General features: G+C 45.8%; 2 protein-coding genes across 5 annotated transcripts in view; one reads left to right on the top strand and one right to left on the bottom strand.

Moving 5' to 3' along the window:
• BIN3 (bridging integrator 3) overlaps positions 1 to 6,899 on the top strand; it is a 125,471-nt gene extending 118,572 nt beyond the window's left edge. For both annotated transcript variants that reach the window (XM_033171441.1, XM_033171440.1), the window contains exon 9: positions 5,856 to 6,899. In XM_033171441.1, coding sequence (XP_033027332.1) covers positions 5,856 to 6,002 — 147 coding nt within the window. In that variant the 3' untranslated portion in view covers positions 6,003 to 6,899. The remainder of the gene's footprint in view (positions 1 to 5,855) is intronic.
• Positions 6,900 to 7,640: 741 nt separating this feature from the next.
• The window catches only part of CCAR2 (cell cycle and apoptosis regulator 2), a 42,891-nt gene continuing 36,070 nt past the window's right edge, over positions 7,641 to 14,461 (bottom strand). For 2 of the 3 annotated variants that reach the window (XM_033171438.1, XM_033171439.1), the window contains exons 15-22: positions 14,172 to 14,399; positions 13,603 to 13,759; positions 13,137 to 13,216; positions 12,267 to 12,413; positions 12,012 to 12,120; positions 11,283 to 11,480; positions 9,848 to 10,053; positions 7,641 to 8,829 (exon numbers count right to left, since the gene is read on the bottom strand). In XM_033171438.1, coding sequence (XP_033027329.1) covers positions 8,773 to 8,829; positions 9,848 to 10,053; positions 11,283 to 11,480; positions 12,012 to 12,120; positions 12,267 to 12,413; positions 13,137 to 13,216; positions 13,603 to 13,759; positions 14,172 to 14,399 — 1,182 coding nt within the window. In that variant the 3' untranslated portion in view covers positions 7,641 to 8,772. Of the gene's footprint in view, positions 8,830 to 9,847; positions 10,054 to 11,282; positions 11,481 to 12,011; positions 12,121 to 12,266; positions 12,414 to 13,136; positions 13,217 to 13,602; positions 13,760 to 14,171; positions 14,400 to 14,461 lie in introns of those variants that run through there. The other variant, XR_004427945.1, reaches the window with a different exon arrangement.

Here is a 14,461-nt window from a genome sequence, read left to right as displayed (position 1 = left end):
GATCTACCGCAGATGTCCAGTGATCTACCGGTAGATCACGATCTACCTGTTGGACATGCCTGCAATAGAAGTACAAACCAGCAGGGTGAAAGCAGTAGTAAAAATCCCAGGATAAAATGTCCTTTAGATGGTAAAAAGTCTAGGAAGATGAGTCTCTTCACCTGGTGCCAAAAACACATTAGAGTAGGAATCCGTTGAGCTTCTCTGGGATGGGAAGGAAGTTTCCATGGACTGGGGGCCACTACAGGAAAGGCCTACTCCATTTTCTTCCTGCCTCCTCTCCATACATACTTCATTTCAATCAATAGGTCTACTGGGAAATGTTCCAGTGCAAGCCTCATTGAAATGACTTGCCTCTCATTTTGCCATCTTTATAATGGCCTCCAAAATCTGCCGGTGGAGGTAGCAACCTTACGTTGCATCATGAGACGGCTACACCTGGGTTCCATGCTCACCGCCAGCAAAGTTGGTGTTTGGGCTTCCCTTAAGCCGTGTTCTGTTGCTGTCGGATGCCCAGGCCCATTCTCTGCCTCTGTCAATTCAGTTGTTCCTCATCCGCTGAAGGCAGGCTTGAGACCGCACATCTTCCCAAAATGCACTCTTACCTCAGTTTAAGAATGCCTGCCCTTCTGAGAGAGAAGTGGCATCTGTTGGCTCTCCTGGGATTATTCTTGGTCAGGGAAGGGTGGCTTCACACTGCCCCCACAGCCATGCTTCTGCAGAGCGGGGGCACCTCTCTGTGGAGCCTGACAGAGGTACAGGCTGTTCAGTGGCCTGAACAAGCATCCGGTGTCCCACAGGGACCATAGAATGAGGTTGCATTAGAACCACTCCCCCTCTAACCTCTCTAATACTTTTCTTCAAGTTCTAGCTGCTACAGATTTGTTCATGCAGATGATGACTGCAGCATCATAGGCAGGTCACTGTGAATTTTAGCCAGTGATGGCTTTGCACAAGTAGAAAGCACAAGTTGGGACAATCTACTTTTCACAGACCTAACAAAGAGTGTGAAAGGTTTTGTGTACCTTTGCACTCATTGTTAGCGGTTTGCTTCCTTGGGGCACAGTCCTCCCTTGCGCAAGGGCCCAGTGACAATGTGTCAAGCAACTTGCTGCACAGTGGGAGAGCCAGGTGGGGATGCAGGTGATTTTCATGTATCTTGTGGTGTGTTGCTTCTTCGCATGCATATAAATGACTCGGGGAGAGATGGGGTTCTCATTTCTTATGCTGCTCCCCCTGTTACATGGAGACAGATGGTGCTTACAGTTTGCGGTTTACTAAGGTTTACAGTTACTAGTCATACAAAACGTTCTGTATGCTGGGAGAGGAGTGCATGTAAAGACTACATGCTGGGGCCTTTGTGTGCAGCCACCCAATTAAGTGCATTATGTGGCTGTATGGATGCGTGGGAGCCGGTTGAAGTTAAACCCTTCGAAGACAGAGGTCCTCTGGCTGGGTCGAGGCAACATGGGGTCGGGGGGCCAACTCCCATCTCTTGCAGGGGTGCAATTAGTGCCAGCGCCTTCTGTCAGGAGTTTGGGTGTAACCTTTGACGCCTCACTTTCTATGGAAGCGCAGGTTACAGCCACAGCAAGTGGCATTTTCCCATTTCCGCCGTATTAGGCAGTTGGCCCCCTACCTCTCTCGCCCTGATCTGGCCACAGTGATCCATGCGACGGTCACCTCCAGACTTGATTATTGTAACTCGCTCTACGCGGGGCTGCCCCTGAAGCTGACCCAGAAACTCCAGCGGGTGCAGAATGCCGCGGCGAGGCTCCTTACCAGGTCTTTGCCACGGGACCACATTCATCCAGTGCTTTACCAGCTGCACTGGCTCCCGGTGGAGTACAGGGTCAGGTTTAAGGTGCTGGTTTTGACCTTTAAAGCCCTATGCGGCTTAGGACCCTCGTACCTAAGGGACCGCCACTCCTGGTATGTCCTGGATACGACCTTAAGGTCCTCAAATAATAATTTGTTGGAGGTCCCAAGCCATAAGGATGCTAGGTTGGCTTCAACTAGGGCCAGGGCCTTCTCAGTACTGGCCCCGACTTGGTGGAACGGTCTATCACAAGAGACCAGGGCCCTGTGGGATTTGGCATCTTTCCGCAGGGCCTGCAAGACGGAGCTATTCCACCTGGCCTTTGGGTTGTTTTCAGTTTAACCCTGATGTTTCATTATTTTGGTGTGATTGGTGGGCTACTTAAAAATGAGGCTGCAGTCTAAATTAAATTTTAAATTGTATTTTAATCTGTATTTTAATGAATTGTTTTATGTTTTTGTTGTGATTTTATTGGTGTTAGCCGGCTTGAGCCTGGTTTGGCGGGGAATGGCGGGGTATAAATAAAAATTTATATTATTATTATTATTATTATTATCATCATCATCATCATCATCATCATCAATAGGCTGCTTATATCCTGTTCAGCAGAGGGGTAGGGAAAGACTTGCTCTTGGGCTCTTGAAGAGGTGAGGGAAAGGGGCACTGATGTTGGCAAATATGGTACAAGCAGTGTTTCCTGGAGCCAAGTAGTTTAATGCCACAGCATGTGATTAGCCCACTCAGCCCCTAGTGGTTTGACTCTTCCTATTTTGGTTGTTCTGCTCTTGCCGATTTCACTTCATTAGTCATTGTGTAAACCAGCAGTCCTGCTGAATCACCAGAAAGCGCTGTTCTGTTACCTGGTGATCAGAAGGGAGAGCAGCGCTATAGCACAGGACTTCTGTCTCCTGATGGTGCCCCCACTCCAGCTGCTAATAGATTAGGCTGAGGAACAGGGGTGGGGCCTTTGAGAATTCGTTGAGATTTAGGTGTTCCCAAGGAGTAGCAGCCACCTCCCCCTCAAAATAAAAAGCCGATTCACTGTGATGGTGAGGGGGAGAGGCTGTCTCTATGGAGATAGTGTATATATCTGTACCCAAAACATTTGCTCTTACACTGATGAGAGCCATGTGGTTAGGAGCAGCGGCAGCTTAGCAGAGAAACCAGTCTAACGGGAGACCTATGGGTTGGTTGGCAAGCAGGCTTTGCATCATTCCTGCCTCACGTTGTAGCCGAGGACGGGTTTCTTGGGTTAGTGCCACTGCTACTTTTATTCTACCTTCTAGTTCTTTTTCATAGGAACCACAAGACCTCCTTGCTTAGAGACAGGTGAAGTTATTGGTTGGGATCCTTTGCAGAGCAACATTCCCATATGCAGGCTTTTAGGATACTGAAAGGTTTGCTAACAAGCCAGATACATGTTTTACTATATGCACCACATTCATCTGCCCAGAGCTTAGAATTCTACCTACCCGTGTTGTGATCAGCCTTACCACAAGACCCCACTCCGCCCATGATCATAGAATTTTAATAATGAATTAAGCATGACATTCCTGGTTCTGCTCTTCCTATTACCAACACTTACTGTTCTCCCTATCCAGCTTGGAACTGAAAAGGTAAGAGCAGAATTACTTAGCATTTTTCTTCCTTCTTGTATGGCTACAGCATTTTATTTTATTTTTGTCTTACACCTTTTTCATGGGACTCAAAGTGGGGTTCCTGGGGCTCTCGGTTGTCCTCCCATCAAGGCACAGACCGGACACTGACTTCAGACCACGGCAGTGGTGAAAGCCCCAGTCCAAGACTCCCTGCAAAGAGGGCTGCGCAGTGATTTGAGGGCAGTTACTAGTCCAAGGGATTTAGTGAGCACAGGCATAAAAGGAGGCAAAACTCTCCTGCTAGCGAAGCTGGGATTTAAAACAAGGTTCCTAGTTGTGGTTACGTAGTGTCACTTGTCTGGAGGGGAGCCTTGGCAGACGTCATCTTGCAAAAATGAACACTTGAGCCACATTATTTCAGATATTGAGCTGATAAAATTATTTTTTCCCTTTTCAAAAAAAGCTCCTCCATGGAAACTTCCAGATGGGAACAACCATGCAGTGTGCTGCCTGTATCGCTGCATAATAATTGCAGGGCACAGGGAGTAGCAATGGAAAAGCTGGGATTCTGAGATTCTTTGCAAAGCTTCTGTTGCTATGGTGATAATGCATAAAAGGGGCAGTAGCAGCAACAGCAGGCAGTGTTGTCTAGTGGGCTCGGCAGAAGACAAATGGTGTTCAGCACCCTCCAGCTGTAGATCCCTGCGCTGATCTCGAAGGGAAGGCACCTGACCCCTTGGGCACCTGTCTAGGACACGGGGATAAGAATAGCCACTTTGCGGAGGCGTTCGAGGGATTAGCTGGCATCTGTGAAAATCCTGCCAAGGAAAGAGTTAAGCTGGGCCTACTGGTGTGTCTCCCTCTCTGCTCTATGGCTTTAAAAGCAGTTTGGTGTATGTAACCTTACAGGAGGAGAGCAGGAAACACCATTCTTCCCCCAACTGCTAGAAAGGTCAGAGTTCATGACTCACTCCTGCTACCTCCTCTGCAAGGCTCCAGACGGCTGTGTAGGAAGAGGGGTTTGTCACTGCCTAATCACGACTGAGCAAACGGATCCCCTTCAGAGGTGGAGATAGCAGGGTCAAGCAGGAGAAGGAAGCAGAACAAGACTAAACGTTTTTCTAGCTTTTTATATATACAGCAGTACATTCTTATGACTTGTGTCCCAGATAGTTTTCTCACAGCTGCTTTGAAACTTGCAAACCATGTCTCTGCATCTTGTTTCTCCATCATTCCAGCTGAGTTGTACCTAGAGATGCTGGGCTATGATGCTTTCTCTCACTTTCTTATGTGCATACTCCTCCATATCTAAAGGAATCACACCTATTTTTAAAATAATCATATTGATTGATAATCTGTATAAATTTGCATGAGGAAAACATATTTCTAAGGCAAACCTACTTCCTGTGGTGTAAGAGATGCATATGTCACCTTAAAAGCAGCCATCAGTTTAAGAGACATTTCCCCTTTTCTCACACACAAAACAGTGATTCTGATTTAAGATGGTGCTTGCCATCTGCAGTATTTATGTAGTAGTTGCATACCAAATAAAAGTACCCTGTGTGGGGTTTTTTTATCTACTCACTGGTTAAGACACCTTTTTAGTTCAAAATATTTTAAAACGGTGTAACAAATTGACTAAAGGTCCCAAACCTGCTACTGCAGTTAAAACAATTTGGCTAACTGTTGATTTGTTCCTTGGCCATCGCTGCAATGACACCAACATTTTAAGCATACAGTGCTGTTTATTGTAACCCTCCCCTGCCAAAAACATGATTATGAGAGACTACTTAACCTTGTTTAAAAGCCCATGCTCCAACCTGCCTTTTTGAAAATCTGAGTACAAATAGCACTGAAGGTTTCTAACCAGAGTTGAAATGTTTACAGCCATACTCTGTTCATATTTACTCAAAAGGAAATCCCACCATGTGAATTGCAAGCTTGGTTACTTAATCTAACCAATAATTGACTGACTAAAACTATGCTCCTGTGAGGTTTTTAATTTTTTTAAAAAGATTTATAAAAACTGCAGATAGCACGTGCTATTTCAAATGGCATTTCCTTCAGTGTGAGAAGGGTGGGGGGTGTGCCAGTAAGATACTGTGCACAAAGCCTTTAATTTTGGCTTTTTACATGCAAATTTATACAGATTTAATCACTCAACTAATAATCATGCAGTCAATCACTCAAATCATATTTTTTTTAACCAGGTGACAGCCCTTGCAGTAACCAGCAGACAACCACACAACATTGCTGGCTCAAAAACTGGCATTTTAAAAATAGTTCAGTCACTGCAAGTACTAAAACACTTCATCTGTATTTTCTTGGAAATGCTGAGGATGTGTGGTGGTTATAGATCACAGGAAAAGCCTGTTTAGATTTTCATCTGTTGAGGAGATCTGCTTCTAATGGGACTCTTCCCTCCCCACCCCCTCCAGGTTGTGTACTACACTGAAATGTACAAAATCTTTGGGGACTTGACAGAACAGATTGATGAGCCCGGCCTGACGGATGAGCAGAGGCAGAAGGAGAACGAAGCCAAGCTGAATGAACTGAGGGCCCTTTCCATTGTGGCTGATGACTGACCTCCAGGCTCACTGCTGTTGCTGCCACGCGGGAAAATTGAGCTTGCTTCTTGCTCCTCCTTCTCCAAAAACTTTGTCTTCTCTGGATTTTAACCCATTGTATATATGCTCGTCCAGATTGACATGGCATATGCACATGTACAGGTAGCTGCAGCTCCTGTGGGTTCCCTTCCTGACACTGCTTGATCCTGGGCAATAACCAAGAATTGCCTTAAGACACTACTGTCAAGCTTTTCACTGATGTTGGCTCTTTCACAGCATATTCAAAAATGTGTGTTTGCCTGGGTGCTTGTTGTCATAGTTATGTGAGACTCTGAATCGCCATAGTTTACCAGATTTAATATAGGATTGCACCTCTGTGCCCTTAAGACATCTTATCACACCTGATCCTTTTCCGAGCAGTGGCACTGTTAAGTTTGTATGCCTTTGTGCAGTAGAATACTGTCAAAACAAATTTTTATACTGAGTTGCAGTATTATCATCCCTCCTCTCAACTGTATGTGGTTTAATTTTTCTGAGCCCTGAGGAAGACAGCCAGCATTTATAATGGTGGTCTCAGTGCAGCCCATATATAATTATATGGTCAGCCCTGTGGAGCTATAGAACCTCTATGTGCAGTTGTACAAGTGACCACTTGAATATCAGTTACAGGTCTGTAACCTGTTTTCCTGTGCCTCTGTTAACTACATGCAATTGGTAAGATTGCCTGCATATTGAGTATTGGAGATGGGATTAAGCTAATAAGAGAGCACCTTTTTCTTAGGGGAAGCTGCTATGGAAGAGATGTTCCCTTCCTTGATTTTCTCCCCACTTTACAACAAGGAAAGCATCTGTGCTGCTCAATATTTCCCACTCTTTTACAATTAAATAAAATGTATGGTGGTAGGTTACTCTTAAGTGCTTCTGTTACCAGTGATTCTAATTTTATTTTTGCAAAAGAAGAAGAAAAATGGGGGAAACTGTCCTTGGCTATTTTTCCATCTTCCTTCTCTATGCAACCGCTGCTACACACACTGCTGCCCTCTACTGCTTGAAAAGGCCAGTCTAAAGCAGCATGCACCTGTTGCATGAGAACAGAGTTGAATACATGAGGCAGCAGCTAGAACTAGCTGCTAAGGGAACAGAGGAGCTGAGCTGAGTTTTGATGAGGCTGTTTAAGAGGAGGCAACTGTGTGAGATGTCTATATTTTATGAACTATATTTTAAAAACTTGGTACTCCGTACCTTTTTAGCATACTGGTTATAGCATAATGCCAACAACTTTAAAACCAACAAACCAGTCTTAAAAGCCATTGTGAAATTAGGCTGAGGAGCTCATTCCTTGACAATGCCTCTCAGCCAGAATACTGTCCCCAAAGCAGCTTCTCCCCACCACATGAGGGATCATCATTGCATTAAATAATGCCCTTACCTCTGGAGATAACAAGTATCAGGCGTGGAACAGAGTGCAGGGATGCACCACATCAGTCAGTGGGAGATGGGTTGCTGTGCCATGTAAGCTGCTATTTGCGGGCCTACTTCTGTGTAAACTTATTGGCTAACTCTTTCATTAAGCAACATCTGAAGGATCACTGTATGTTGGCTGCATGTGTTTCTCTCAAATTTCACTCAAAAGCAAAAAAGGCAGCACAGCCTTCGAACTGAGGAAAAGACTTTTATAAAAGGGAACCTGGCCAGTTAAATACAAGTTGTTACCACATTTACAGACTAAAAGCAACACATCCAGAAGAAACAGGTGGCCAGAGCAGATGCAACCAACAGTGACTGCAGAAGAGTGTTCACCCCGCCTGGCCTGCTGCTACTCTGCTAAAGGCTACCACAGGGACCCAATGGGCTACCTACCACAGCCCCCTTTCCATTGCTATTTCCCCAAAATGGAAGTTAAATGCACTGCAGCCACCCTACTGCCTAAGACCATAACTGGTGGCCGATAACTTCGCTTACATTTGAAGACTGGCAAAAACACAGCAGATTGCTGAGCCTTTAAAGCTACATCTTGCAAGTGAGTGACTCAAAACTGCCAGAGAGGGAACCAAATGGCATTCTTTTCCTTAGAATGGGCAGCACACAGCACTGAATGTATGAAGGTTCAAACTCTAACCCACAAAACTGCAATAGTCACAAACTAGCCTGCAGCACTGAATGCATAATTTGTGGAGGACATAAGCCAGGAACCACTGTGTTGGCTTCATCTGGTGTTTAGAGTCCTGCTATTTCTTTTGCAGCCTTCTAAACCACCTTTTAATCAAAAGGCAGGCAGAATGCCACCTCCTTGAGCAAAAGCTGTGGGGCAGGGAGGGAGGGCGGGCTTGAAGAGAAGAAAAAAATTCTCCATGCAGCACAAAGAGGCCAGCCATGCCCTGTCCTTTGGTGCAGTCGGCACCTGTTGTCTGTTACCGAACTGGGCTTTAAAAAATCCCTTCTAGTACTTGCTACTGGCAGACAGCTTAAGAATACCTGCATGGTAGCTTCTCCACTTCACACAATAGACCATCAAAACTCCTACTTAATGGGTACTCCTTTAAACAATAATGGTGGCTGCAGCATATGAACTGTGAATCCCAGCCATGTTTAGGCTAGGTGGCCTTTCCGCCAACACACACAGGCCAGAGGTGGCGGAGTGGGCTTAGGAGGAACTCCAGCTCCAGCCTCTCACATGGCAGTGAAAGGGTTGAAGGTTTCAAAGGCTTACCCAAACTGCTAACCCACAGGCCAAAAATATCAAACCGAGGTACAGATCTTCCCTGCCAAGCTGCTTCTCCAGGGAGTGTCAGTTGCTGGAAACTGCTGTAGGTGTTGGTTCCTTCTTTTCTAGGCAATTATTGGTCTGAAAGAGACAAAAGACAAAAGAAGAAAAACAGTAAGAAAAGCAAACATTCAATTTATTTCATTCTCGTTCCCCTCCCCAGTCTTAAGACTCACCTATTTAACAAGATTTATCAACAAAAATCAAACAAAACATTCAAACATTCATAAAAGACTCATAGCCCATAGAAAGTGATCATATTCTTGGAAAAGGGATCCAAGCCACCCATTTTTAACAACTTAAAATGAGCATCTCCCAGTGTTTTGGGTAGGGATATGGAAAGAATGGGCAATTAGGAGCTAAGCAGGTCTGGAGAATCTATGACTCTCCAGATGTTTCTAGACAACTCTCACAGCCCCCAATTATTTTCATACTTTCTGGGGCTGATGGGAGTTGGGAGTCCAACAACATCTGTCCCCAGACCTGGAGCAGTGACAATAGGTCTCGGTTTGCCTCTCCATTCCTAGACCGAATCTGCAGGTAGAAATAATCTGGCTTCTGTATTTGTCCAGAGGCAAAGACTGAGTAAGACAGAAGTCCTCCTGACACCAGCTTCAGAGAGACATTCCAGGGAAGGTAGATCCAATTTGTATTAAGTCATGCACTTTACACTGTCTGCAGACCTAAGCACATATACCAGGGAATAAGCCCCATGCATAAGTTAATGGAACTTACTTCCAAGTAAATAAATATGTATAGAATCAAAGAGCAGAGATTCGACAATGCGTTTTTGAGACAAAAGTCATTGCCAGGAAAGAGACTGATTCCTGAGTGGCTACACAAGTTCTCTCCACAGTCGGACCATGAAGATACTCCCCTCCATCTTTGCCATAAGGACAAAGTAGAAGAACTGCGGGGCCATGGCATGGCAGTCCAGAGTTGCCTGTTCAGCATCTCACACAAATGAACATTTATAGGTTTACTAAGCCAAGTGCCACCAGAATCCACTGCTTGTGGAGCAGCATGCAGGGAAGACAACTTGAAAACTCCTGACACCAGATAGGCTCTGTCCTAAAATATTCCGCAGGTTCCAGATTACCTTCTCAATTATCTTCTGGATTTCCAGCTGCAGTGGAATCAGGCGCTTCTTATTCTCCAGCAGCAGCCTCTGGAAACTGGATTTTTGCCTCTCGTTCCCCTTGCACTGCTCCTCCATCTCAGTGAGGCGCTTCTGCAGCTCTTGAACCTCCAATGTCAGGGCCTTGTTGGAAGCTTCTGTTGTAGAGCAGCGAACCTGGGTCTCTTCTGTAAGCACAGCCCAAAGGGTAGAATCAGATTCCAGGAAGTAACACAATGGACTGAGGTCAGAGCAGTGCTATCTCCCAACACTAGGAACAAAAGCCATGGTTCTGAACTCACACAGCATGTGACAAGAGTGAAGGCAGAAATTCAAAGTATCTGAAAAAGGGAAGCTGGATGAGATATTTATACATGGCCATGGTATATAAATTGGGGGAAGGGCCCAGGCAACACATGCCCCAGCAAACCATACATTGTTCCATGTGGACAGAGAGATGGCTTCTGCTTTGTTCCCTAGTGCAAGCAGGGGCATCAAACATGTCTGAATGGGATTGTAGTGGTTCCACTCTGAACCAACCTTGGCTACAGATCGTGGTTGTGAGGATGAGCAAAGTAGCAGAAATGAGTGAATTCACAGTAGACCATAACCGTGGTTTACTAGGTCATCCAAATTAGGTCTTTAAGTATATGAACCCAACTCCAGTTAGAAACTCCAGCTAGCCCACTCTCTGCCTCCAGCTCAAATTCTTGGAAAGTCAAGCAGGTATGAGCAGCCAAAATCAGGCAAGGAGCATTAGCCTAGAATCACTGCAGCCCCCACCATCCCCAAAGGTTCTATCAACAATGGTTCCATCACTCAATGCTTTGTTGCATTGGGTGCCAATTGCACTCCTGCATCCAATTCTTACTGGGTTTCATTTGCCTAATATATTCTGATCAAAAGATTTGGGAGCCGTCATTCATCAGATGTAAGTGCTTTGTATGAGTGTGCCCAATGGGGCAGCCAATGAACTGCTCCATGTTGTTGAGAGGCTAAAGCAAGGCAGGTGCTTTCCCTTGAATTCTGGCTTGGTGCAGCTTCTTGGGGATACTGTACAGCAGTGGTGGGGAACTGGATCTAGACAGGATGCCTATCTTATCCCTTGTGGGGACATCCAATTGTCTGTCACCTAGCATAGCAATGTCAAGTCACCTATTTTGCCCATGAGTTTTGTGGAACAGTTTTCAAAAGCAATGGGCTTTGCTAGACAGTCATCTGATAATTGGATCTTTCAAACCTTTTGGGCTGAGGCAAGTCTTTACCTGCCCTACAGCTGGTATCACCTGCGTGGACATGGCTTGACCAAAATGGACTTGGGACCAAACAGAGAGCCTTGGAGGCCTAATGAGACTCATGGACCACAGGTTCCCTACTCCAATCCTTTACAAGATGAGCCTAACCATGTGTGGCTCACCCAATTTGAGCTCCAACGTGTGGATTTTGTTCTCTAGATAGAGTCGGCTGTTTTCTGTCTGTTCTGCCTTTTCCAGCAGTTTCCCTACATTAAGGACTGCCCCATTGTATGAAACCAGGTTGCCGGACTGAGACTCTGGAGAATACTTGGTAGGCACCTCAGGCACAGAGATGGATGAACACAGTAGATTGAGGTTCCCTGTAAGAACAAGGCAACATTTACTCTGCTTGGTTTTGAAATAGAGCATCCAGAGACACGGAATGGGAACCAAGGGCAGAAAAAAACCCCATTCAAATTACTTTTGTGCTACAGTTTCCAGTTGCTCCCATTGTGGGTTAGAAAGCTCTGTTCTCTCCTTCCTCCAATCACACACAATTGCCACCATCCCAAAGCTGAGCATGCCCTTCAAAGATGGGTTGAATGAGATTCTACAGAAATAACTTTTCCCTTCCTTGCATCACTGCAGTCACTAGTGGCAGGTTGGGCAACATGTACACTGCCCATGCACGCAGGAATCGGGACAGGGCAGAAGAATATTGGGAGTGCTCCCTAGCAGAACTAGGCATAACTGGGTAGTCAGTAAATAGGACCAGAAACCACTGATCATGAGTAAGAGCTAAGCCAAAACTGTTAAGAGTTCTAGCTCAGAAGGAAAATTAAAGGGATCCTTCTACCCATGAAGCTCTATGCAAGTGAACGGTCCCTTCCAACCCCACACTGAGTACCTACCTAATGTCTCCTCCTCAGGGCCTGGCTCAGTCCCTTCCTGTCGGCTGTAGCGTAGGCTGCGGTAACGGCACACGAACTGCGTCACCACCCTGTTCACCAGGCGCTTCACCTGCCACCAGATGAGACACCCCCCCTCCATGAATGGCACTGGAAAAGGCCGCAAACAGATCCTCGTACCCTCAGCACTAATCAAGAAGGTCTCAAGTCATTCAAACCTCCAGCAAAAAGCAGGGGAGAAATCAGATGGGAACTCACCTGCTCTTTGCAGAGATGCAGCCCCAAGGTGAGAAGCACCTTTTCCATATCCCTCCTGTGCAGGTAGCCGCAGAAATTCAAGTCAAAGTAAATGAAGGCAAGAAGGGCATCCAATGGCAACACAGCACTTGGGTCCAGCTCTCTGGGCTGGGGAAGGGTGGTGTGAGAAAAAGAAAAAGGCTGTTCCAACTGTCATGGTGTCACTTCCCTTCCACTACAGAGACCATCCCCTGCGCTTTCACCATAGGCTAGATTTCAACAGTGAACTGTTAGGGACTGAGCTTCCCCGCAGCCAAAGACAGCTGACTCTGAACATGTTGGTGAGATTTAGTCTCAGCGACTAGGAACGATCATGTTTCTAAGATCAACTCCTATACTGGAGTACCATCACTGCACTCAGGAGCCCACTGGGTATCAGAGACAAGCCTAGTTAAAACTGGACCAGAACGATACTGAAATGGCCATTAGGTGTTGAGAAGCCTTAGGGGCAGCACAGGCTAATCTAGAACTAGTAATAATACAAACAGGCATCTCGGGCAAAACAAAAAAGTGCTCTCATATTAATTTTATTGCTATGGATTTTGAGGAAGAAAATTTGGGATTTTGAGGAAGAAAAATCCACATGGATAAGTCTTGTCACAAACCATCGAATATAGCTTATAAAAAAAATAGCAGCTGCTGGAATTCTTGGGAACTCCACTTTTCCTTTTACAAGCAACATGTTTCTAATTCACATAGGTATTCACAAGGCAAAAGGGACAGCTTTTACATAATGCTTTAAAACCCAGAAGATACCCAGCTGGGAATTCCCAGGGCTTCTGGCCTAAAGAGTTCAAAGCAGACTTTGAGGAGGAGGGATTTGTCACTGACCACATCATGAAGGGAGGAGAACTCCATCTCTGATTGGTTGGATGCAACTGATCTCACTTCAGCATCTTCTAACTTGACACCTGTGGGGAATGCAGCATGACTGGCTTCAGATGGTGACCTCTGCTCAGTGCTTACCAAGAGAGACTTGAGTGAATACCAGCATCTTCTAAAGCAGAGTGTCACTGAGCAGATACCACTGGCTTGTGTGAAATGAACAACAGACCAGAGAAAGGAACCCAAGGGTCCTACTCTTGCCCTACTAGGGATAAGGAAAACCTATGGACATGCTCCTTTCAACTTGCATCTTCCTTGCAATTAAACACACTGATAGGTGCAGCTGTCTGCAGGCAGCATCATGGCTATCCCAACCTTCACATATGTGTGTACGCACACATACACTTTTCAATGAGAGCAGCCATATCCTAACTTTGCACTGTAGGATTTCTGCATTTCCCAGAGTACCTACCAAAATCCTCCTCCTCCTCCTCTCTCAGCAGCAGTAAGTCATCCTCTAGGCTCAGCTCACACAGCTCATCTGTAGAATCCTTCGATTCCACTTTGACATTCCCACTGACCTCATCTTGACCTGAAGGCTTCTTCTCGGTATCCCCAGCCTCCTCCTTCTACAGAAATGAAAAACACATAAACAGAACTCTTCCAAATTCTGCAGTTTGTATGAATTGTGAAAATTTGAGTACGTATACATAATCTCTTGTTTCTGCATTATCGGTTTGGTTTTGGCTAGTACTGAGAAGTCCCCAAAAGCAGCAACATAGTTGCTGTCCATGATCACTGGGAATCTAAGTTAGCCACCCACTCTGGCTTCTGAGATGTCAGCAGGCATTGCCCACATGCTATCAAGCACAGGCACAACAGCTGGAAATTTGCAGTCCAGCACTCCAATCCTGCCATGGATGCTTTCAAAAGCCACCAGGTGCCCTTAGATCCAATATGAGGAAGGTGAGACATATCTCCATCACCTAAGCAACTGAGGCCACATTGCTTTACTAACGGGCCAGAGGCACATCACCTCACCTGAGCATCCTTCTGGCTGTTTTCCAGGGCTTCCTCTGCCCCAATATTCTCTTGAGGCTCTTCTCTCAGCTCGTTCTCTCCCTCCTTCTCTGACTCGGCTGCTTTCTCCTGCTCGGGGTTCTTTGCCTCCACTGACTCCTTCTCTGGCAGGGCCAGTAATGCCTTGTAGAGCTTATAACCAAAATCCCGTTGCAGCATCTCCTGGAAGAACTCTGCCACCACTGCCACCTCAGGGGTGGAAAGAGAGAGAGAAAGAGAAAGCAGTGAGCGAGAAACAAGGAAAGATCTTG

Source organism: Lacerta agilis, chromosome 15, assembly GCF_009819535.1.
Source record: "Lacerta agilis isolate rLacAgi1 chromosome 15, rLacAgi1.pri, whole genome shotgun sequence".
Taxonomy (NCBI): domain Eukaryota; kingdom Metazoa; phylum Chordata; class Lepidosauria; order Squamata; family Lacertidae; genus Lacerta; species Lacerta agilis.
The sequence above is the reverse complement of the archived record's forward strand: the minus strand, read 5'-3'. Positions and strand labels throughout refer to the sequence as shown.